Source organism: Cavia porcellus, unplaced genomic scaffold (genome assembly GCF_034190915.1).
Source record: "Cavia porcellus strain 051 isolate PalLab524CR breed Dunkin Hartley unplaced genomic scaffold, mCavPor4.1 scaffold_28, whole genome shotgun sequence".
NCBI classification, from domain to species: Eukaryota; Metazoa; Chordata; class Mammalia; order Rodentia; family Caviidae; genus Cavia; species Cavia porcellus.
In genome coordinates, this window is record NW_026947511.1 from 28,332,850 (window position 1) to 28,356,295 (window position 23,446).

At 52.2% G+C, this 23,446-nt stretch overlaps 1 protein-coding gene across 1 annotated transcript in view; it reads left to right on the forward strand.

Annotated features, from left to right (window-relative positions):
* LOC100720893 (collagen alpha-1(XIII) chain) overlaps positions 1-23,446 on the forward strand; it is a 74,495-nt gene that overhangs the window by 48,512 nt on the left and 2,537 nt on the right. The window contains exons 23-36 of the mRNA XM_063239620.1: positions 512-535; positions 1,674-1,736; positions 2,678-2,722; positions 3,000-3,143; positions 3,664-3,762; positions 4,932-4,976; positions 7,249-7,290; positions 8,093-8,119; positions 8,898-8,978; positions 11,787-11,822; positions 13,808-13,861; positions 14,836-14,889; positions 15,916-15,951; positions 21,623-21,700. Of these exons, the coding sequence (XP_063095690.1) occupies positions 512-535; positions 1,674-1,736; positions 2,678-2,722; positions 3,000-3,143; positions 3,664-3,762; positions 4,932-4,976; positions 7,249-7,290; positions 8,093-8,119; positions 8,898-8,978; positions 11,787-11,822; positions 13,808-13,861; positions 14,836-14,889; positions 15,916-15,951; positions 21,623-21,700 (828 nt within the window). The remainder of the gene's footprint in view (positions 1-511; positions 536-1,673; positions 1,737-2,677; positions 2,723-2,999; positions 3,144-3,663; positions 3,763-4,931; positions 4,977-7,248; positions 7,291-8,092; positions 8,120-8,897; positions 8,979-11,786; positions 11,823-13,807; positions 13,862-14,835; positions 14,890-15,915; positions 15,952-21,622; positions 21,701-23,446) is intronic.

Here is a 23,446-nt window from a genome sequence, read left to right on the forward strand (position 1 = left end):
TGGCCACCAAAAGTCAAGCATGACCAAACATCCCCTAGGAGATGAGGTCACCCCAGACTGAGAGCTCTTTGTGTGTGTGGGTTCATTTACAAGGTGCCAACAATCATTCTGCTAACCTACTTTGTGAGTGGTTCTGTAATTTGCTATACTGTGTCTGTTTAGAGGTAGGCATGGGAAATCTGGGTTCTAGGAAAAAAGAACAGGGTACGGGGCAGTAGGGGATTGGTGGGAGAAGAATTTGCCTCCTTCTCTCCTTTGGTAAGAAGAATAGAGCATGTGTGCACCTCGCAGAACTGCCAGAAGCAGCACTGGGCTCATAAGATGTTGGGAGTTCCCTGCCCCTTGGTTACAAACCTCTGAGAAGGTGGATGGCACAGGGCTGGGAGCCATGGAGCCCACGCAAAAGAGTCTGCCTCCACCTGTGCTCCTCAGGGGGCTGTGACTGGGCAGAAGGGGCCTTCCAAATGGCTCTGGACCTGCCGTTCAGCTAATTGCATGGTGTTGTTTTTAGGAGATCCGGACCCTGGCCTTGATGGTAAGTCTTCCTCCTCCCTGGCTTTCCTGGGACACTGGGCTGAGTACAGGAGTTCTCGTCTCCAGAAAACATCTGGGCAGTGCTGGGCCAAGGGTCAGCTGGCCGAGGACAGGGCAGAAGCTGGGCCTGTGGAGCACCCGGGCCGTAGCTGTTCATCCACGCAGCTGTCGCCTAGTGACAGCTCTGCTCTGCTCACAGTGGTGTGAAGGAAACAGCAGCATCCAGGAGGATGTTCTGATGCTTCTGTTTTCTATAAAACCAATAACAACTTTCCACACATTCCCCTTTCCTAGAAATCAGTCTCATTATGTGTGTGAGGAAAACCAATGAATTCCATGCTGGGATCTGCACACATGGCCAGCAAATACTGGTTCTTAGGAAATATTCACAGTTAAAGCAACCACTCCTAGTTTAACTTCCAAGATGGAGAGGGGAGGTGAGCTCATAAAGTCCTCAGACTATAGGAATTTCATGTTGCCTGGTATTTTTTTTTTGTGTGGCTATGTGCACAGACACAAAAAATCAAAGGCCACTTATAGCCCATCCCAAATCTTGATTGGTATTAACTAGATAGTTTTGAAAGCAATGAGCCACAGTTGGGGGACATTAAAATATCTCATTTGAAATAACTATTGGAAATAAAATTTTCCTGGAAACTTTTTTTGTCTTTTAAAACCAATCTTGGGTACAGCTCCCAGTAAAATGTGCCTTCTCTAAGTATAGAATTTGATGAGTTTCACAAACATACATGCCATGTATCTGCAGAAAGTTCTTTCAAAAACCCCAGGGAGTGGATCCCATACTACACTGGCCGCAGGCCACCACAGACCTGCTTTCTGTCTCTGCAGATTTCATGTGTCTTTTCTGGACCTTTATGAAACAGAGTCACGCTTTTGGACGGATGTTAAGGGAGGCTGTTGGTCATGGCTGTAGCCTGCCCTCTTCAACCCAAACGTACTCAGTGCCTCTCTAGGATCCCCTTGTTATTTTATTTGAAAAAAGTTAAGTGTTCCTACTACTGAAGAAATAATTGAAAACAACTGTCAGCCAGCCTCCCTCCCAGCCACACACAGCCCTCTGGCGACAGCCACTCTCCTGGTTGAAAAATTTTTCCATGTGTCTCTCTTTTCTTTCCTAGGGGCCTCCTGGTCTTCCCGGGCAAATTGGCCCACCTGGAGCACCAGGGAGTCCAGGCCAGAAGGTAACACTTGCCTTGACTGGGGCGGAAAGATGTCAGGATACAGCATCCCCGAGCGTATGATGGCTGGCCCCCTAGGGCCACCCATCTTCCCAAGCCCTGCCCTGCTACAGAGCACGTGGCATGGCCCCTCACCCCACGCCACCAGGGCTGCACCCCATGCCACCAGGCTGCACTCTTCCTCCCTTGCCATCCATCTGGGGTCTTTTAATTCACCTTCTGGGGTGCTGGAACCTGGAGATGAACCCCCAGACCCACTGGAACACCAAGCCATCCTATGCAGGGTGGCATTTAAGTCCCCAACCATAGCTTTCCCTTCTGCCACCTACGCTGGTGATTGTTCACAGAAAGGCTCTGTCCCCACATTTGTCCCTCTGCTTGGGAGGTCCCCTGCCCTTCAAGTCCCTCCCCCCTCCCCCGCCTTCCAGACTTCTCCTCTTTCAAGCCCAACTCAAGGCCTCCCCTGAGACACCAAGCAGAACCACTGTCCTTCCTCTCTGCTCCCTGAAAATGACTGACATGCTTTGCCAGGCCTCCTGCCTCCGCCTCGCTGACCTAAGGAAGGGGCTTGGGCAGTGGAAAGAGGAAGGAGGGGCCCAGTGGGCAACTGAGACAGGAGGAGCAGGGGAAGAGGAAAAAACTCTGGGGTGCTCAGGGCTCATGGAGAGTACGCTCACGGTGGGGGTTGAAATATGGACCACAGAGCCAGGATGCCACTCTCGGATTCTGGTTTCCGGTTGCTAGTGGAGGGCCTGCACAGCAGTGCTTTGGGCTCTGGTCTATAAAGCAGAGACAGTGAAGGCACCTACCCCTCAGGACCACAGGGAGGAGTAAAATACTCACACTCTGTGGAGAGAAGGCTGTTCATACCCAGGAAGTGCCGCGTAGGTGACAGCTATCACTGCCCCTACTCTGAGAGTCACCCTTAGTTGTTCTGGCTACAGGGGGAGATTGGACTACCAGGCCCTCCAGGACTCGATGGGGAAAAGGTAAGAAGAGCCATCTCCAGACAAGGCTCGCTGTGGGAACTGAAGGGCCCAGCAGTCTCTGGAACAGGCTGGCTACGAGACCTGTGGGGACCGGGAAAAGTGGGCCAGCCAGAAATGGGCCTTGTTTGCCCCCTGCAACCAAAGCACCTGAGAGCCCAGGGGTACTCAGAGCTCACAGGGCCTAAGGTCTAGATGTCCCTGTCATGTCTGGTCTTTCCCTCTCTCTCCTCTTTTCTCCATGAATATGCCTAAGAAGTGCTATTGATATTTTGTAAAGGGACCTCGTGGCAAACCAGGAGACATAGGCCCCCCAGGTCCCCAAGGACCCCCAGGAAAGAATGGGCCTCCAGGAATGAAGGGAGAGATCGGATACCCAGGGAACCCCGGAGAAAAAGGGGAGACGGGACAAGCAGGATCACCGGTGAGTGGCAGGGCTGCTGGTGCATGTCCACATGCCACCTTCATGCCCAACATTGGCTCCGCATGATACCAGTTGCTGCCTGGGGTGGAAACCGAGGGCCAGGACTTAGGAAAGTGGAGGATGTTCACATGGTTCCCCTCAAGCCACTCACTTTATGAAGGACAGTTTCCTGACTCGGGAGAACAGAGTCCTGCTCCGTCCTCATTTGCTGTACCCTTGGGGAGGTCACTGAGTCTTACAGAGCCTCAGCTTCCTCATTATCAAGATAAGCATACCTCACTGGGAAAGAGATGGCCAGAGTGTGGAAACCCTGTCCCAGGAGAGGTCTCACGTATGTAAAAGGGGCCTTAGCTGAGTCCAGCCAGGCTGCTATCTTGACCTGGGAGCCTTTCATGGTTTCCATCTATGAAACAGGCACCATGCATGTTTCAAGGAAGGCAGCCGTGCATGCGGACCGTAGTGTCACATACTCAGCACGTGACCTTGAGCTTCTCTAACAGAGGTCTTTGTTGATCTGTAGGGTCTAGACGGCCCAACTGGGGAGAAAGGAGAACCAGGTGACCAAGGGAGGCCTGGAGCAACAGGATTGCCTGGCCCCATCGGGCTCCCAGGATTTACAGTAAGGCGAGAGGGCCGGGCAGCAGGGGTGTTGGCAGGCAGCTGCAGATGAAGGTGCAGGGGCACAGTGCTTCGCACAAGGCTACCAGCCTAGTGTGCCATGACAAGGCTGCACTAACCCCAGCCTGCCATCCAGCTGGGGGCCTCTGGATAGGCAGCTGCTCCATTTGAATGCAAACAGTGTTCCAGCTTCCTTGACTGCATGACCTGTCTGCAGTGCCTACCTAGTCCCAGAATGCTGTGCTCTTAGACTCAGAGTTCCCTGTCTTGGAAGTGGGAAAAGCCTTATGATCATCCAGTCCCTCATCCAGCCCAGTATCAGGATAGGCAAGTGACTCCCATTCCACGGTGGGCAGCTCTGAGATGGAGGGGATACTCACGGGTGTGATGTGGATGATTCCCCATCAGCCTCCCCCATGATCCCCGAAACTGGGCTCTGGAGCCATATTCATTTCCTACTGCTGCACAAAAGGTCTCCACAAATTTAGCGGCTTCAAACAGCACATGTATTAGAGATCAGGGGTCCTGACACGTCCTGCTTGGGCACCCTGCCCCAGCTCTCATAAGGCTGCAGGCAAGGTGCTGGCCAGCTGCGTCCTTAGCTGGAGCTGGGAGTTCTCTCAGCTCCCTGGCTGTCGGCAGAATTCAGTTCCTTGCCATTGTAGGAGAGTCCGTCAGCTCCTAGAAGTCACCTACAGTGCCCAGCCACTGGGCCTCCCCATGTACACAGTTCAGCATTTTTCTTCAAGGCCAAGGGCAGAAGGATGGTCTATCTAGTACACAGTACTAGCAAGATGGAGCCATGTATAACATATTTGCAGCATAATCTTAGCACACGTTATGTGTTTTTGCTCGCATAAGGAGGATGTGATGATTTGTTACATTCTCTCAGGAGTCACAGCCATCAGCTTTGCTGCATGCCCTGTTCCATGGTTTAGAAACAAGTCACAGCTCCACCCCAGGCTCTGTCACCACAGGGACCATACAGAGAACCAGCCCCTCCCAAGGCCAGACCTCGGGTCCTTGGAGTCAGGGCCACAGCACCTGTCTGCCAGAACACCGGCCTACAACCTCCGTGCTGAGGGGAGAGGCCAGTCCAGCTTGACACAGATGTGTGGGGTGGGGCTGTGCCGGGCCCCCAGGACTCACACCCTGCTATTTTGCCTGCAGGGAGAAAAAGGAGAAGCTGGGGAGAAGGGTGAACCAGGAGCAGAGGTAGGTCCTGCCTGCTCTTCTTTTGTGCCTTAGATGGACATTTGACTAGGGCCTCATCAGCAGGGACAGTTTCTCTGGGATGCCCGGCATCTCTGTGCTGCAGCTGTCTGATCCCTGGGAATGGCCAGAAGCTGAAATTCTGTGGAGCTTGCTGAGCACTGCGTGGCTGGCGCTGAGCCTCAAGGCTGCCGCCTAGGATTTCCCACGGGCAAGAGCCTGCAGGATTACAGAGCATGCGCAGTGTTTCTGTCCCGCTGCTAGTGTCTAGACGTAGTAAAATGAACAGAACCATCGCCAGAGGCCTACAGTCCTCAGTGATGAGCCCCTGTGGGGACAGGCAGGCATCCCAGGAGATGTGCCATTTGGGCAGGGCTTTGTAGGAGTTTGCCATTAAGCATCAAAGGAAAGCTTTCTGGGGAGAAGCACAATTCTTTGAGTGCTTCTGGCAGTGCAGGGAAGAGGAGAGAACAGCAGGCTGAGTGTTAGGTGTCAGACAGAGGTGAGGCTTTTAGAAGATGGAGAGATGCAGGTATATTCATAGGCTCAGGGAAGAAGGCCAGGGGTGCCACAGAGAGCACAAGTGGGAGGAAGGATTGACCATCCAGAACACCTCAGCACTAAGGGAGAGGCCACCTAACCTCCGCCATCCCCTGCTCCCTGGCCCCCGTCATCCTTTTGTGTCACCAGCCCCATCTACCCATCCGATGCAGTGACACAGACCTGGTCCTGACCTATGTAAGTTACCTGTTAGGGCCCCCTACGAGATAGCGCCAGATGCGGGAGAGGCATTGGATATGAAGATGTTCCTCCCGGAAGATCCAATGGAAAAACCAGGAACGGCTCATATTCCCAATGAGAAGGAAAGGATTAAACAACTCTTGCTAACAATGCGGCTTGTGATAATAGCGATTTAACAGTCTCCCTTATGCCAAGCGCTGCTGTAATCCTTGGCCAGGAGGTGACTCATTGTCCGTCTCCTCAGTGACCAGCGCGTCACCAGGGAAGGAGGCTTGCAGGAAACATCATACCAAAACTCAGAAAATGTTAAATGAAGAAGAACAAAACCCAAATTATATTTACATATCTTCATATATACATATATATTCAACATATTTTATGCATAAAAATGTGGAAAGAAAAAGAAAAATATTAACAGGCCTTTTCAGTTAGGTAAATCAGAGATTTATTTTTCTTTACTTCAGTTCTCTTTTCATAAAATATTTTAATGAGTGTAGCTTTTTTATTTTTATTTTTAGTTCTAAAACTATTAAATTGGAATACTTGACTTCTGGGAGAGGTGTATACAATTCTGTGAACTTTCATATATCTATAGACTTGTGTAACCACTACGGTAATTCATTTCTTATTTATGATAAGAAAAAAAGTAGGCTTTTCTTTTAAGGAAGGGGAGAGGTGCTACAGATTATTTTTCCTGCAAGGACACTGTAAGGGGGCTGAGAAGCCCGGAGGCCCAAGGGATGCAGGGGCCTGACTGCCGCCCTTGCGGGATGGCCTGACAGACAGGTCCTCGGCCAGCCCACACTCCAGGCAGCTCTATCCTGAGGAATCAGAGGCACCTGAGAACCCTGAAATGTGGTGAGGGTCCCCGCTGAGAAAGGAACAGGCAGTGGCAGACCATGGACAAGTGGATGTCACCTTCATCGGTGGCAGATCGTGTAGAGGAATGGTTCCTCCCCTTCCACTGTCCAGTCTGAATCTCTTCTGTTGCAAGCAGCCCTCAAGGGAAATGGTCCCCACCCTGTGACACACCAGGGGGACTTGAGGAATGTCCTTCCCCCGCTCCAAGTCACCAGGTCTGCTCCTCTAAGCCAAGGGCCTCAAACTCAAACACATGCAGGGCCCAGGCATACAGCACACGAGGACCAGAGGTCTGAGCAAAGATGGCTGGGAGTGGCGGAGGCTGGGTGGACCAAGGACCTCAGGCCCCCTCCCGGTGGGGAAAGCTCTTATTCCTCTCCAGCCAGTTGTTGCCATGTGTGGATGTGGCCTGGATCTACAGCTACTAAACTTTTGGCCTTTTAAGAAATCTGGAAGAACAGATGCTCAGGGGACAGTCTTAGGCAGTTTTTGTTTTCAGTGTTCTGCAGGCAGAACTATGAGCTTCTGATCTGGCCTGAGCCATCTTGCATAAGACTGTGTATGGAGCTGGCCTCCAATGGGGATCCTGCCCTCCTGCGGCCTAAGAGGACCCTGGGCCATGTCAGGAGGGAGGGCCATGTGGAATATAACAGGGCTTCCTTTCGGCTTCTAGGTTCCTGGACCACCAGGGCCAGAGGGGCCTCCTGGACCTCCGGTGAGTTTGAAGGCTTTGTTGGCAACAGTTCAGTCCACTGTGGTCAGTTCCCCAATGTCCCTCCCATGTTAAACACTCCATCTCAGGGACACTGCGGAGCCTGTGGCATTGCCTCCTTCTCTGGAAACAGTTGGCCCACATGGCAGCCCTCACTTCTTCTCTAAGCTCTGCCCACCCTTTACTTAATCCTTTGCTGTCAGACATCTGCTCCTCCCCATCCTCCTCCCTGCTACCCAGCTGGCAAGAAAGCAGGATTAATATAGAAAATGGCCCATTAAAAAAAAAGAAAGAGGAGGAAGGAAGTAACCCATTAACTCTAGTCTGGAGGGTTGGCCTCCCTGTGATTATAGAAATGTAACCTGGGACCCCTTCCCACTGTACCCAGAGGGCCCCATGCACCCTCGTCCAACAGATGCGCATCTGCACCTCTGCATGGCCCACAGTCCCCGTGGCACTGTGTGTCACCTGTCGTCACAGGTAGAAATAGTAACAGCAATAGTGAGCATAGCCAAACACTACACACTTCGTATGCACTAATTTATTTCATTTTTGCTGTATTTCCTCGGTCTCCCTTTCATGAGATTCTGGGTCAGCTATGGGAGCCACAGAGAAATTTTCTGTCAGCCCTTGGCTGAAGAAGACTGGCTCCAACTGTACCCCCGAAAGCCCCACACAGTCCACCTCCTCACATTTCCTTCTCACCCCTGGACCACATTCTGCACTCAAAGCCCAGCCAGCCCGAGGGTAGGGAAGCGAACTAGAAACACGGCTCTAATGCACCTTGTTTTGATTCCAAATGCAGGGGCTCCAAGGTCTACCTGGACCAAAGGTAAGAAGAAGGAGCTGGCGGAAGGCAGGGGGAGGGGCTGGGCCAGCGAGGGCAGAAAAGAGGGAAAGGCTCAGAACCCAGATGACCCATCTCTCTAAATGACCCCATGTGATGCTCCAGTCGTGGGGTGCCACTGGGCAGAACGAGCTCCCACACTCCCATTAACATCCAGCACTGCACCTGGCTTTCTTGGGACACAGGATTTTCCCATCCATCTGTTGGTTCCACAGGGCGGCAGGCTGGATTCTTAGAAAACCCCTTTCCCATCTCACCTGCCCTAGACTCCTCACTCACCCTGAAGTACAGGAGGAAAACAGGTTTAGCCCAGGGCCAATCTCACTGGTCTCCTGCAAAGCACTGCAAATGAACAAAACGGGCCGGCAGCTAGTGGCAGGACAGTGGCCCCTACCTTCTGTCCTGATATTGTTCAGGGGACTTAGGGGAGTTTCTTCTCCCAACAAGTGGGTGAAGCTCTGAGGTCCAAAGGTGGTGTTTGGGGCAGCTACCAGCAAATCCTGTAGGGTCCTAGTTTTTCCATCCTGTCCTGACGCCTGACCCAGAACTTCCCTGGGTACTGTCCCCACTCTGTGCATCCCTTTTGCTATAAGTGCTAACTGTGACAAAGACAGGCTGGTGACTCGGGGATGCTTGGCATGCCCAGCCCGCCACCGCTGGCCCGACCACCTTCACCTCCTCCCTCCCGTACAAACAGAACAAGATGGGAAAGGGTGTCTGTGACGTTCCCTTCTGTGATCTCCTCTATCTCCCTCTCCTCCAGGGGGAAGCAGGACTAGATGGAGCAAAAGGAGAGAAGGGTGTCCAGGGAGAAAAAGGAGACCGAGGGCCTCTGGGATTACCCGTAAGTATCTGGGCCCCGGCAAGACCACTGTGAGGAGCCCACTGGTGTGGCCCTGACCAGGAACTGGGGTGAAAGCTGCTTGAAAAGTCCAGGTTCTGAAGTTCTGAGTGTTCCAAGGCTCTGTGTGGCCTTCCCTCCCACCTGGGCAGGCTTTAATTTTCTGAGCATCTTCCCCGGATCAAGCCTTGCCTTGGTGCTGGGAGAATGAAGCTAAGTAGGACAACGTTCCCACCCTAAGGAGGTCAGGCGGAAAGGCAGAGGACCCAGAACCACCTCGGGACCTGCTTGTGCCTGATTCAGGGCAGTCAAGTCTGCTATCAAGGGCAATCAAGGGAGCTCAGCATGGAGGGGTTAGGGAGCAGGTCTGCTATGTGGGAGCTCAGCATGGAGGGGTTAGGGAGCAGGTCTGCTATGTGGGAGCTCAGCATGGAGGGGTTAGGGAGCAGGTCTGCTATGTGGGAGCTCAGCATGGAGGGGTTAGGGAGCAGGTCTGCTATGTGGGAGCTCAGCATGGAGGGGTTAGGGAGCAGTGGAGCAGTGAGGTGTCCTCCATCTCACCCCTACATCCCAGAAGGACCTCCAAGAAAACCTTGCTCTGTCCTCTTAAGCACTAGCCTCAGCACTGACGAATGTAACAGTCTGACTCTGTGGTCCCAGCAGACTAAGCCCATTCTTACTCAAGATCCCAGAGAGTTCTGCCTGCTCAGAGTTAGAGGCCCCTGGTCAGTGGCTTAGGCTGCTCAGAAGGCATCTACTTGTCCAGAAGTAGGGCTGGGCTGGGGGGGCTCATCCCTTTGTCCATGGCCCCATATCTTGGTGGTCTTGTCACTGCCCCCCTGTGCCCAGGTGAGCACATCACACACCCTACCAATGTTGGCACCCAGTGAGCTGGGTTTTCAAGAACTGGAAGGGGTATTAGTGAACTATCTCATTATTTCATCAATGGCCACTGAGGTCACACAGGAACTTGGTGGACAGACTGGGCCAGATGTTGCTCCTCTACGGAGTACACATCTTTGCAAAAGAGCTCCTTTCAGCTATTCTGTCTTCCTCCGTCCCCCCACTCAAGGGTTGTCCCCACCCCAGTAGCCATAAAAGTCAGAGCAACAGTGGGAAACCAGTTACCCCAGCTCTGCAGATCTGGTTAATGCAATCATAGCCAATGCAAAAGATATAATTATACCCTCCTGAATGCACAAATGTAGGAATATTTAAGAAACTGATTTCCATGACAGGCTACAAAAAAAATCAGTGACTTGAACAGACATTTTCCTTACTGTAGCTGTGCCTGCAATGTGTAAGTCCTCCTTCCTACGGAGACTCCTTCCTGTCTGCTCACACACACAAATCTCTCTTCACCCACCTTCATGGCCCCAACAACTCCAGCGGACATTGGAGAATGAAGTCAAGGGCTGACAGGTGACACGATGCATGTGAAAGGCCGAGTCTTTAGGTTCTCAGTGTTGGGCCCACATGGCTCTGGGACTGCTCTTGGCCCTTCAGGCTGCAGCTGAGGTTCTCAACCCCAGTGTGCATTAGCGTGCAACCCCAGTGCCCAGTCTCTTGAATTCTGCAGCTTTTGGACAGAGGCGTGCCCCTGTGTTGGAGACTCTGATGGAACTGGGGAGGGATGGGGTCTGGGAATCTGCAGTGTGTGATATCAGAAGTCGCTGACATGCGCTGGGGTTGAGAACCTCAGCTGTAGGCTGAAAGACCAAGGCCAGTTCCGGAACCACACGGGCCTAACACTGAGAACTAAGGCCTTGGTGAGTCTTCTACCTGATGCTTTTTTTCTGGGAGGAATCAGCTCCCTGGCCTCCTTTCCAGGGCTCTTCCTCCACCCTAAAATCCTGAGGCTGAGGCTCATCTCTGAACTCAGTTGGAAGCAGCTTCCAGGAATTCAGTTCTTATTAGCTAGGGAACTCTGGCTGCCTTCTCCTTGGCTAATCACATTGGTCCCTTTAGAAAATGTCCCCCTAGCTTTCCTAGGTGGGCTGCAGGAGCAGCTTCTTAGCCTGGCATTGGGTAAGAGTAGGTGTGAGTCTGAATAATGTCCCGCCTGCCTGTTTTCCATGGGAGATACGTGGCCTTGGACCTATGGTCCAGTCAGCTGCCTTCAAGGCCTCTTTTATAAAGGGGCTTGTTTGCAGCGTTATGCACAGATTGGGTTTGTGTTAGATTCTGCAGATGATAAAATACCAGAGAAATGTCAAGCACTATCAGTGTTCTCACTCAGGGGTTGACTCTTCCAGCCAGCTTCCACCCAAGTTTCCAAAGCAGATGCAGGAGCTCAGGGCTGACCAGATAAGGGGAGTGCAGGGGGAGGGGCTCGGCCTGATCTCAACCAGCGTGCAGGAGGCTGACAAGGGCCCCCTTGTCTGGGTCCTCAGTGAGGCTTCATCCTTACCAGGAATCCACTACTGGGTAGAGTGCACAGCCCTGAATCCAAACGTCTACCAGGATTCCCTTTCTTACCCCTTTCCCTGGAGCCCTGAGGTCCCCTAGGCAAGGGGTTCCTGAGATGGGGCACAAGGGGAGGGGGGGGTGTGGAGGACCAGAGCAGCCTCTGTGTTGGTCTCTGCCCAGCCTGCTCAGCAGTGGCCACAGCGTTTGGTGTCTCTGTGTCGTCCTGGTCTCCATGTAAATACACTCCCTGTCCTCCAGGCTCATTCCTCCCGTCGTGTTTGATGCCAGCGTTTGTGTCTGTCCAGAGTCATGCTTACTCACCTCTTCCCTTCCCATTGTCCCTTTCTCTCCCTCCCAATCCTCCCTTCCCCTTCTTTTGGTCAAACTGTGCCCTTCGTCCAGGGAGCTTCAGGTTTGGACGGCAGGCCGGGGCCACCGGTGAGTGTCACTTCACCCCAGTTCCCCCCCCCCATTCTGCCCCACTCCCAGCCTGTGATCCCTCCTGTCTGTCCCACTGTGACCTCGTTTCCTTAGTGAGTCATTCCTTATCCCCACCATGGACACCAGAAAGGTCCACACTCAGTTCAGAGTGCTTTTGCAGGCCTCCTGGCCTAAGAGGGCAGGGCTGGCCTGCACCCAAGAGCTCCATCCCCTCTGTGCACCCAGGGGCCCTGGGCCTGCAGGCACCATCCCAGACCCCGAAGGACAGCTGAGTCCCCAGCAATCACACCAGTGTCTGTATGTGCCGGTCCTGCTGTGTTGTCTTCATGCTGTGAACCCTGTCCTTCTCCTGTCTGCCTATGGGGCTTGGCCAGCCTGGTGGGTGTGGGCATAGTAGACAGGCCAGTTCCAGCTCTGTGTCCTGTGCACATGTTTCAACCATAGACCTTTCACTGCCAGGGCCCACTGCCGCCCTGCAGCCCAGCAAGGGGGTGTATTACAGAGCAGGGATGGGGCCCTGGGATCCCCTTTCTCCATTCTTCATAGAAGGGCCAAACAGCTGAGGCACCAGAGACAGTGGCCTCCTTTCCACCTTCAGTCTCCACCCTGAGCATCCATGAGGACATCAGACTGTCACTTATGGTGTGGAGATCACACCCTCTCTAGGGTCAGGAGGCCAGCTTCCCTGCTAAGGCGCCACACAAGCTGTGTGTATGCCCAGCCTCTCCCAGCCAGTGGATCCCCTGTATCCCTAGAGGCTGCTTTCGAGGCCATGTTGGCCCAAGGCCCACCTAGCAATGAGGTTTTGATGAGCAGGTGACGGAGAGAGGGGGACGAGACTCCTGCAGCTGACGTGGGACCTGCAGGAACAGTGTCAACATCCTTGCATTGAGTCTTGGCAGAAAACACTCACTTTGCCCCTCGTTTTATAGGGGGAAGACCTGACACTCAGATAGACTAGGGCACTCCTCCAGGGTCCAGGACTCGAGAGCCCGGTTCTGAGCTGTATCCGGTTCTGGCTTTTAGCTGTGCTGTCGTTGTGGATGCCCATGGCCTCCCTTCTTCCTCATAGCTGCAAAGGGCCGAGGAGATTGGCTCATAGCTCTTTTTTCTCATGTGGAAAAAATCAGCTTTTTCCCACTTGCTCATGCCCTGTTTTCACAGCTACTCTCAGAACACCTTGCACCCCACGTCTTCATCCGAGTTAGGTACATAAACACTGAGGCAGAAAAGAGCTGTGAAATACATACCTGGCCCAGTCCAGCTGCAGCGGGGGACCCAGGGAAGATGTCTGATGATGCCGGAGCCCCTGCTCTGTCTCTAAGCAACGCTGCTCCCGCGGCTTCCTCCTCCAGCTCCCTGCTGCCCTGGCTGGGAGAGTCCCTGCCCCACCTCCCTGCAGGCCCGTGCAGTGCAGACACCAGGATGTGCACTCCCTTCCAGCCTGTTCTGCAGGCCTGCAGGTGGGGATAAAAGGCCAGGCCAGCAGTTGGAGGCAGAGACAGGTCCATGGAGGGGGGGTGACAGGGTGGGTGCTGCTGAATGACCCTCTCGCCTGCCTCTGTGTGTGTCCGCATTGGTCTCTGTGGCATGAAAACCCTCCCGCTGCATGTGGAGCTGTGACAGCACAGGGTGCCAGCTCCAGCCCCTGTCCTGGAATGTGGTCACCTCCCTCCCAAGTGCTTCTGGGAGCAAACTAAGCAGCCATTCTCCTGTTGTTTTCAGCCTTGGTGAGCCTGGTTATGACGTGAAAGGGTTTCATTCCATGAATCTGGCTCTGAAGCAGCGGGGAGGTGCTTTCTACGCAGAGACCCCCAAACCCAAAAAAAAGATAACAACCCAGTCACATGAATGCCCTGAACATGCCTGGCCTCGCCAACCCTGAAAACTGGGCCTTGGACCTCGCTCATCTCCAGGTGTCGGGCAGGATTCCCAGGGCTCCCAAAACCTGGTGTCTTACCTCTGCTCTCTTTCCCTCCCAGGGCACTCCAGGACCAATTGGCATTCCAGGCCCCGCAGGACCAAAGGGCGAGAGGGTGAGCACTCCGGGAGCCCAGGTAGCCAGGTGGGAAGGATCAGGCCATTCTTCCTCAGCCCCCAGCCCGGGACCTGGGACCACACTGGTTACCACACCAGTCTCAGCCCTCATCCTTCCCTTCATCTGTCACTGTCACAGCAGCCCTTGGGAGCTGGCAGACCTATGCCCACAGGTGGGCAGCAATTTGGAAAGATGAAACACAGCCTCCACCTCAGCCTCTGCTCTCCTGGCCTCTGTCACAGGACAGCCTGACAAGGCTTCCCATACTGTTCTCACTGCCTGGGCTTACACTTGTGATGACTTAGTGACCAGCACAGAACAGTGTCCAGTGGTAATCAGAAAGTTCCCGGAGGACACTGAGAAGTGTGGAGGGGAGAGCATTAACCTTGGTCCCTGTGGTCCTTGTCAAGTGGCCCTGGCCATGTCACTTGAAACCCTGATGTCAGCCCATTCTGTGTAGAGCAGGCATAAGTGGGGTTGAGGGTGGTGGGAGGCAGCCTGGTAGAGACTGGAGAGCATGATTCTCTCTCATCCTCTCCTCGCAGCTAAACCCTGGGGCATTCATTGGGTTGTCCACCTGCTGGAAGCGCCCCCTCTGTCCACCCACCTTGCTGATTGTCTAGAACTGATGGAGGGGTGCAGCGTCTGCAGAGGGCTAATGGTTGCTCCAAGGGTTGGTTGGCTCTGAGGCTTCAGAGAAGACTTCAAATCCATTTTGTCCTTTCCTTTCTTCTGTGCCGGCCCATATACTAGTCCTCGTGGAGGGGATTGGGGGATAGGCTGTATTAGGTAGAGAGACTGAAGGGGTCCCCAGCCCCTCTGGGACAGAGTCAACACTGGCGTCCCACCCTCAATCCCCCTCCCCCATCCCCACACACAACCCTCTTTCCTGAGGCCTTTCAGGAGGTTGGTAACAGGATGTTGTTGTTGCTACATTAGCAAGGATTCATAGGCTTCTTTCTCTCGTTTCAGGGCAGCAAAGGAGATCCAGGGATGACAGGACCAATGGGGGCAGCTGGGCTTCCTGTGAGTCCCATGGGACCAGAGGGTCTCTCTCTCTCTCTCTCTCTCTCTCTCTCTCTCTCTCTCTCTCTATCTCTATCTCCCTCCCCATCTGGGCCTCCCTGTCTCTATATTTCTCCCCCTATCCCTCCCACCCCTGTACTCACTGGAAACCAGGACAAAATCGAACATCCAGAGCCTGGAGCATTCTGTGACAGAGGATGCCACCAAGACGCTACTGATGGGGAGCTGGAACTCACAAAGGCACACTCAGGGGGGCCAGGTGCTAAACCTAGGGGACCGAATCACAGGATATAACAGCACATCCAGTGCCCCTGTGTCAGGTGCATGGAGCCTCCCAGGTGGTTGAGCCACCACCTCTGCCCTCAAAGAAGGGCAGCATCAAATCCAGCTCTCCATGACACAGAAAGGAGATGCTGCAAACCCAGGCAGCTTTCCCAAGGGCACCGAAGCTTGAGGAGCAGACTGAGCTCTGCCTGCAGCCTGCTGTGCTTCATTGTAAAAGCTGAGCATCCACGCAAAAGAACCAGGATGCCTCACTGAACTGAAAGGTTGTAGTAACGTGTTATCTAAGGAGGCAAGTCCAGGCCAGTCTCTGCTCCCGCTTATTCCCCAAGAGCATTTGTCACCTTGCAAGAAGGCCTGAAATGCTAGTCATTTTGCCTGCAAGAGCCCAGCAGGAGAGCCATAGGAGCACTCCTCTGCCAGGAGCACCCTGTGCCTGTCTGCCAGGCCCTCAGAACCGACCATTCATCTGCAGTCGTGACCTCGGAAGAACACAGCGGGGACACAGACTCAAGTGCAAGAAAGCCAGAATCATGTTGGCTTTGCCCATAACTCAACATTCACCTCTGGGTCAGGTTCCTTGGAGGACTGGCTCATCTGTCCTTCTGTAAAATGGGGATGATTAAGCCCGTCTCCCCTGAATTAGGCGTCAGCAGGGAGCTTTCTAAGCCTGAGCGAAGACTGTGCAACTGGCTATTCTGTATCTGCTCATTAACATGCCCTCGTTTCTCTGATTTATTTCAGGGTTTACACGGACCACCCGGGGATAAAGGAAACCGGGTAAATCGGAGCCCTCATACTTTGACCCTGGTTACTAATGTTTTCATGATGAGGTGGAATGATCGACTGGGGTGTCCTGACCTAACATGGAAATGCAGTATTTCCTGATAAATCACCCTAAACTGAAAGGGTTTATAGCAAGGTGCTTAATCCATGGCTCGCAGGGAGCCTGGCTAATCCTGAAATTGAAGTGTGTACGGTTCCACATTTCAGGGGAGCCTAAATCCCACAGTGGCCATCAGATTAGCATTGCCATCCAGTAACAGGAGCTACGTGTCCAGCCCTCTCCATGTTGCCCTGATAATAGGCCCCTAAGTGATATTTTTAGATCCATCATTACATTGTCTTGGCCTTCTGAAAGTTAGATTTGCCAGGCACCCCAGGCCACTGGTGAATGAGAAAATAAAGTCCAGTTCCTAGAAGGCAGAAAGCTGTTATAAGCAACCAAGCCTTTAAAAAAAATATTATAACTATTTCTCTCAAAAAGGGTCTGCCAGCCTCCCAGGCTGCTTGTCTCTTCTCTGGTTCCTTCCGTCTTCACAGGATGCACTGAGCGGCCACGGCACCCACAGCCACACGATAGTGTGTGACACAGGCCATGGCCCTGGGCAAGTGGGCACAGTGTGGATAATTTTCCTGTGACCAAGAAATGTCTTGGGTCTCTCTCCTCTGTGACATCCTCACAGTGGCCCTTGGTGCAGGGCACATGCCCCCAGAGACCCCGAGCCATCTTCTGGTGGGTCCAAAAAATCTCAGAAAGAATGGGAGTAGCAGATGGAGAAACATAGCCCAGAATAAGGGCAAGATGAACTGATCTCTCCAGAGCACTAAAGGCAGAACACATGAGTTCCAGAACCCCGTTCTTATGACCAAATCTTCTAAAGTTGGTACCCTGCTCATGGATAGAAAGTGCCATAATCCGTATGTTCACATGTAGCACCAATTTCATTCCATTCTCTTCAGTGTAAGAAGTATTGAGTGCCTCTATATCGCCAAATACTCCTCACTGGAAGCTTGTCAAAAACAACTCAATTTGTCCCATAAATTGTATAAACCAATGAGAGCAGGCAGAACTGTCCCTACCAGATGACCCATGGCAAAACCAAGTCTAGCAGCTACTGGAATAAACAGATCTAATTCTGGATCTGTGGCCAATTTTCAAGGCTGGGAAGTCACTTGGAGCAGCATTGAGGAATTTAGGTCTGGACAAATGTGATCATTCCACCTCTTTAGGAGCATGCTAACCTCCTTTCTGACTTACTGCTAAAGTGTTCTGGTTTTATTATATTTGATTTATATTTTCAAAACCTATTTCTTGAGACATTTCCAGTTGGCTTAAGGCACTGAGCTGTTTGAAGGCTGCAGAATCAGTCCTTCTAGTGACAGGGATGACTTTGCTGTGGAACTGGAGGAGGGCAGAGAAGGTGCGCTTGTCACAGATGAAGGCAAGAGGAAGAGATGGCTCAGGCTGATGACTCTGGTGCCAAAGGAATTTAAGTTGTTGAATAATCAGCTGAGGTCCTGGGAATTAGTGGGAAAATCGTTCTTGTCAGCTTCTCTTTCCTGGAGTTGACAATTTTCCCACCCCTATATAAATCAGAATAAGTCACTTAGTCAAAGTCAAGTTCAGAAAATAGTACAGTTGCCCAAAGTATGCCATAAAAAGCCACTTCATTTATGCCACTGAGCAGTTTTCCGAATCAAGAAATGGCTCTCCTCATCATCCAAGAGATTTATCACTCCTAATTCACACCTTTTTTTTTGCCACCAGCCCTATCAAGATTTTGGGGGGAGATTGAGAACTCGTTAACAAGCCTTCCAAAAGTCTGAGTATACTCAGGGAAAGATGTTTTGTATTGTTTGTTTTTCTACTGAAAGCTCAGGATTTTGATGCTTTCATCAGTAAAATGCTACCAGACTAAGCCCATATTCTGGTTAGAAGCCCTGTTGTTCCCCTAAAAGATGAAGCCAAGCTTGTTGAACACCCCCCCCCCAGTTTTAGAGGGTGACTCCCCATAGGCAGCTCCCTAATTCTGTCCCCATGATGCCTAGGGGACCCTATTAGAGATCTGTTTTACCTTTCGGTGAACCATGACACAGCTTAAAGATCCTGCTGCTCTGTGTCCCCACCCAGGATAATCTGGAAGCTTCTTTCAAGTCAGGGAAGGAAGGAGCTCCTCATGGTAGGGCCCAAAGACCCAGGCCTCAAACAGGAGCTTACTAAGAACACATGTGACAACAGAAAGGTTGCTCTGTTCTGGTCTCTAAGTAGCTCTGTGAAACCGTCCCAGAGCCACAAGTGGGACAAATCAGAACATAAAGGACAAGGTGGGTCTAGCTAGCACTTTGGTCATCAGAAAGATTGGGTGCTGCCACCGAGCGGCCGGGCAGCCAGCCAACTGGAAAGGTCTGAGGCCACTGAGAAGCCTGCCAGGATGTGAGTGTGTGTGTGTGTGTGTGTGTGTGCACACGCATGTGCATGCCTCGCTTCTCTCACCCTCCTTGCCTCCTCCTCTCCCCTCAGCACTCTCTTTTGGCCTGGGCCTTCTTCTTCCTTCCCGTACTTTTATCGTTCCCCTATTATAATCCCACATCCCTCATCTTCCCCCCCCCCGCCCCCGTCCCTCCCAACCTTCCCAGGTATTTCCTCAGAAACCAGCTTCCTTTGTTGGTTAAGAAACTCTACACTTGACTTTTCTGCCCCCTTTCCCCTTACCAGCTAGAATCCCCCTGCAGGGCCTCTCCTGTGCCCATCTCTGGGGCAGGAGGCTGGGAGGAGGTAGGGAGAGCCACTGGTCTCACATCCTCCAAGGGTACCTGACTTGGGAAGGTGCACAGGCCCTCAGAATGAGGTGCGCCACACTTAGTGACCATGAGCACAGTAGGGAAGTCAACATTCAGCCCACCCTAAGCCCCCTGAAAGTCATCTAAGACCCGGACTCTCCCATTCTCTGGCAGTTTGGACCACCTTAGTTAGGAAACTGTACTCACACCCAAGAGTGAAGGGCCCCCTCCCAGGGACATTTCCCATGGGCTTCTCCATCCAAATGGCTCCATCCATTTAGGCCTTCCTGATGCCATGCAGCCCTCCTCGGGGGCAAGCCTTCTTGCTGATGGGATCACACTTAGGATGTAGATGCATGTTTCCTCTTAAGCACATCACATTCTAAGTAAGGATGTGTGCTTTAGAAAATTCACTCAGAATAACACACTGGTGATTGCAGAGGGTCTCTGGCATCAAGAAATTTGGTAATTTCCAAACATCCAAGGAAATTTTCTAGCATTTCAATCATCAGGGAAATCTGGTGTTACCAAGTATTCCTAATGTCTACCTCCTTCTAACAAATCTGATCCCCAAAGCCTTTCCCTGCAGAGCCCTCAGATGTGGCAAGACATTGGGCCCTCTAGCTGTAGCTTTAACTCCTTTACTAGTTGACAAAAAATAACAATCATTATTATCATCAGGAAGCAGCTATCTGCTGAGCATGTGCTCTATACCTTACTAAGCATGCACTCAGGAACACACAGACCTCACTACAAACTGCTGACATGGATGTTATTGTACCCACTCTATAGGTGAAGAAACTGAGGTTCAGAGAGGTTAACTCACTTCCCAAAGTCTATGCCACTTATAATTGGCAGGACCAGCTCGGACTCCAAGCCTTTGTTTTGACCAAAATGCTCCCAAGCCTTCAGGTCTTGTCATCTAAAATGACACTGTGGAAATCTCCAAACATGAGATGAGAGAAAAGAGTCCTGGGAAATCCCCTAGGGGTGCGCTTGCTCCCTTTTTGAGGAAACATAACATGTGGAGATCCAGATTCCAATTCATTACAAAGTGATTCTTCCCTTTTAGGAATTCCCTGCAGCTCTTCTTTAACTGAACCCCAGCACATTTAGAAAATAGGGCCAATTTAGATGACATTTTCAGAAACAAATGAATTCCATGAACCTCCATATCCACATACAGATAGTTCTCTATGATGAAATAAAATGAAACAGCTGTCTGTGACTTCAGGCCAGGATGAACCAGAAATGCACATGCAATGGGAGAACCCAGGTGAGAGCCACACACACCCACGTGCACATGTGCACACATCAGGACACGTGCACACAGGCACACTACATATACACAGAATAGCCCACACCCGCACGTGCTAACAGGCTGCAGGTGTATACGCTCACCTGGGCCATGCTTGCACACACGTGCAGGCAGACATACACCCAAAACTCTGAACAAAATCATCTTGATCCCTACTAGAATATCAGAGAGATGAAAATTAATTGATACAAAATGTCGTGCGCCCAAAGCCCTTCAAAACTAGGTTCTCAAAGGGAAGGTTGCCCTTTCGTCACGCAGTTCACCTCAGACCCTCCCTGGGCTTAGTATTAGCAAAAGTGGGCTTCAGAGTCTTCAGTCACCTCCCAGCCCCGCTTAGCCAAATTCTGAGAAACCTAAAGGGGAGAGGTGGGCATTGCTCCCAAAGCCTGCTGCTGGGCAGAATGTCCTAATTAAGAACCATTCTATTTTTTCCTCTTTAACTTGATTTTTGTTTTCTGTCTCTAACCTTAACATGTGAATGATCCTAAAGTTTTGATGTTTGTTTTCTCCTCCCTTGGACTAAACTATTATTTACAGGGGGAGAGGGGGAAGAAAGGCTCTAGAGGGCCTAAAGGGGATAAGGGAGACCAAGGAGCGCCTGGATTAGATGCCCCCTGTCCGTTGGTATGTTTTCATCTCTCACTTGTATTGCTCTGGTTTTCTCCTTGAGGTTTGCAAGTTTAAAACAAAGAAGGCAAATCAACCAAGATGAGAACCAAATGACTGCACTGATGCGACCAAAGTCTGTCTGCTCACTGAAATTCTGCCAGCTGTGGGTGTTGCCTTTCAACCCCAGCTGCAAACAATTATGGCTCAATCCTTTTCCTTTGAATCCTTTTTCTTTGAAGATGCAGAACAATTGAAGCATGGAAGTGAAGAAACCACCAGGAAAGGGGGTTTTGGAGAAGGCCTCGGCGCTTGGCTCCATTCTGGCTTTGGAAACCAGAGGAGCATTTGTGAGCCATGATTTGCCTTCTTTGTTTTGTGGTCACTTCTGTGGCCAGACGTTCTAGTTATCTGAATCCTCACTTGGTCAGGATGCAGGACACCCGAGTTAGAATCTCCTGAGGGCCCCTGATGCTCGGTACTGGGCAGAACAAGGCCACACAAGGGGCTTTTCAGACACAGCCTCACAATGCCCACCAGCCAGCAAAAACCTGAAAGCTACAGACCAAAATCAGTAGGGTGACACCCACAGAAGCCTTCCCAAAAGAGCCAGCATCTAACGATGTATTGCGCATCTGGCGGGTTTCTCCTGTCCCCTTTCAGTCCACCCAAAGGTTCTGAAAACTAAGATGTGTGAAGGTTACCTGTGATTGCCCCGTGTGACTCTGTAACCAGAGAGGGGGTCAGTGCAGGGAGCTGGCTGTATGCGACTCCTGGCTGAGCTCTGCTGCCACAGAGGCTGAACGTGGGACATGAGGGACCAACTGGGACTTAGTTTAGGTGTGAAGTGTGGGATATCGAGGGTCCTGCATCCTGGCCAGGTTAGGACTGGGCCTCTCCACTCCGCAGTTGGAGCTGGCCACCCTTGACCTGAATAATCATCGTGGTTGATTTTGTAAACAGGGACATCGAGGTTTTAAAGGAGAGAAAGGGGAACCGGGGTTACCGGGGCTGGACGGACTGGATGCCCCATGCCCATTGGTATGGCATCACCCTGCCTGCCTGCATGGTCGATTTGGGCTTCCCATGTGTGTGGTTTAGGCCCGTGTGCTTTCTGCTCCATCTGCCCAGGAATCGTGTCCACTTCACTCCATAGATACCGAGGGTCACCTGCCTAATGCTCAGAGGGCTCCCGCACGCCGCTCTCTTGCATGCGAAGTTTGCTGGGTGTTTTCTTGGCTTCTTCCTGTAACTGTTTCTGATGCACCTCACCTTGGTCTCCCATCCCGCAAGCAAGCTTTGACTGTTCTGCTCCTTCCAGATACTTCTGCCACCAGAGATAAACTAGGGAAGTGCATTCTCTCGTCAGGTTCTTGTCCTCTGTGCTGTGCATTTAGGGCAGAATGCACCTGTCAAACACTTAAGCCTTGGCAATGAATACCTGGGTCACCCCACCTCCTCGCCCTCCCTTATCTCACAGTTTGGCCAGGGGCAGATGGGCATGTTACAGACAGGGTAAACTGAGGAGTTCGGCTAAGGTGAGAAGGGAAGTACTGGGCCTGTTCTTCCGGGCTGGGTTCTGGGTCACAGCCAGGAGGACACCAGGAAAACTAAGGGACAGTCCAAGATCAGGTGTTCAGATCCTAAAAGGCTTGTTCTCCTTGCTTAAATCCCAGAAGACATTAGGTCTGCTCTGTCTCTGCCCTGGGGCCTGCAATTCTGGCATCTGGCTGCCTTGCTAATAGATGGAACCAGGACCTTTGTATGCCCAGCATGGGGTGACCTTATAGGGCACATGGCCTGTGTAGGCCCAGCACAGGGCGAGCACATGGAGGAGCACGCCTCCTACCCACTGGCTACCCGCATCTACCCACATGCAGCCTGCCAAGCATGCTTCTCAGCTGCAGGTGTCACCTGTCTCCGTGAGTCCCCATGGGCCTCCCTGGGCCACCATCCTCTCCCATCTATGAGTACTTTCAGTTCTGTGCCACCACCACAGCCTCCTGCTTCTCACTGCATGTGACTTTCCCTTCTCTGCCTGCCCCGCTCACTGCCCCTGCCGCCAATGGGAATGCCCTATGGCCCACGGAGGCTCCTCTCCCTCCAGAGACTATGTAGACTGTGTCATAGCACAGCAGGCTGGAAAGATGGCAGAGGGCTCCCAGGACCCTGTGGGATGCACCAGCTACCTGTGCAGTCCCTTCCCTGGCTCGGGGGGGGGGGGGAAATAAATGTCATCCCTTCATGCAAAGTGATGTTTTTCTCCAGCAGCATCCCACGGCAATGTATCATTTGTCTATTAATTCCACAGAAGGAACCATAGCTTACCTTTCTTGCATCTCATTCTGTCCTGCATTGCATTCTTATGAGTTAGGGAGCAGGAGATCATGACTTTTAGTACAAGAGAACTCAGTGTCTTCCTTCCTCATGTCCGACAGCACCTGCTGAAGGCAGGGTGACAAGGGAATCAGGTGCCTGGTGCCACAGAAGATACTTGGCCGACCTCCCTGCCTCCCTGCAGGACTGAGCACTTTCTCCTCCCCTGAGCCCCCAGGTCTGCTCTGGCCCTGCCCCGAGGCCTACAGTGCTGGGATCCGGCTGCCTTGCTAGGAGATGGGACTCAGAACCTGAGCTCCAGCCTTGGTTCAGCCTTGCCTGCTAGGCCATTGCTAGGCTCCCCTGAGGCTACATTCTGAGGCTACAGGGTGCTCTATAGTTGCCACAAACCATGTATATTTGCTACCCCGCCCTACTCTTTTGCCCCCAAGTCCCCAGCAATGTCTGAGG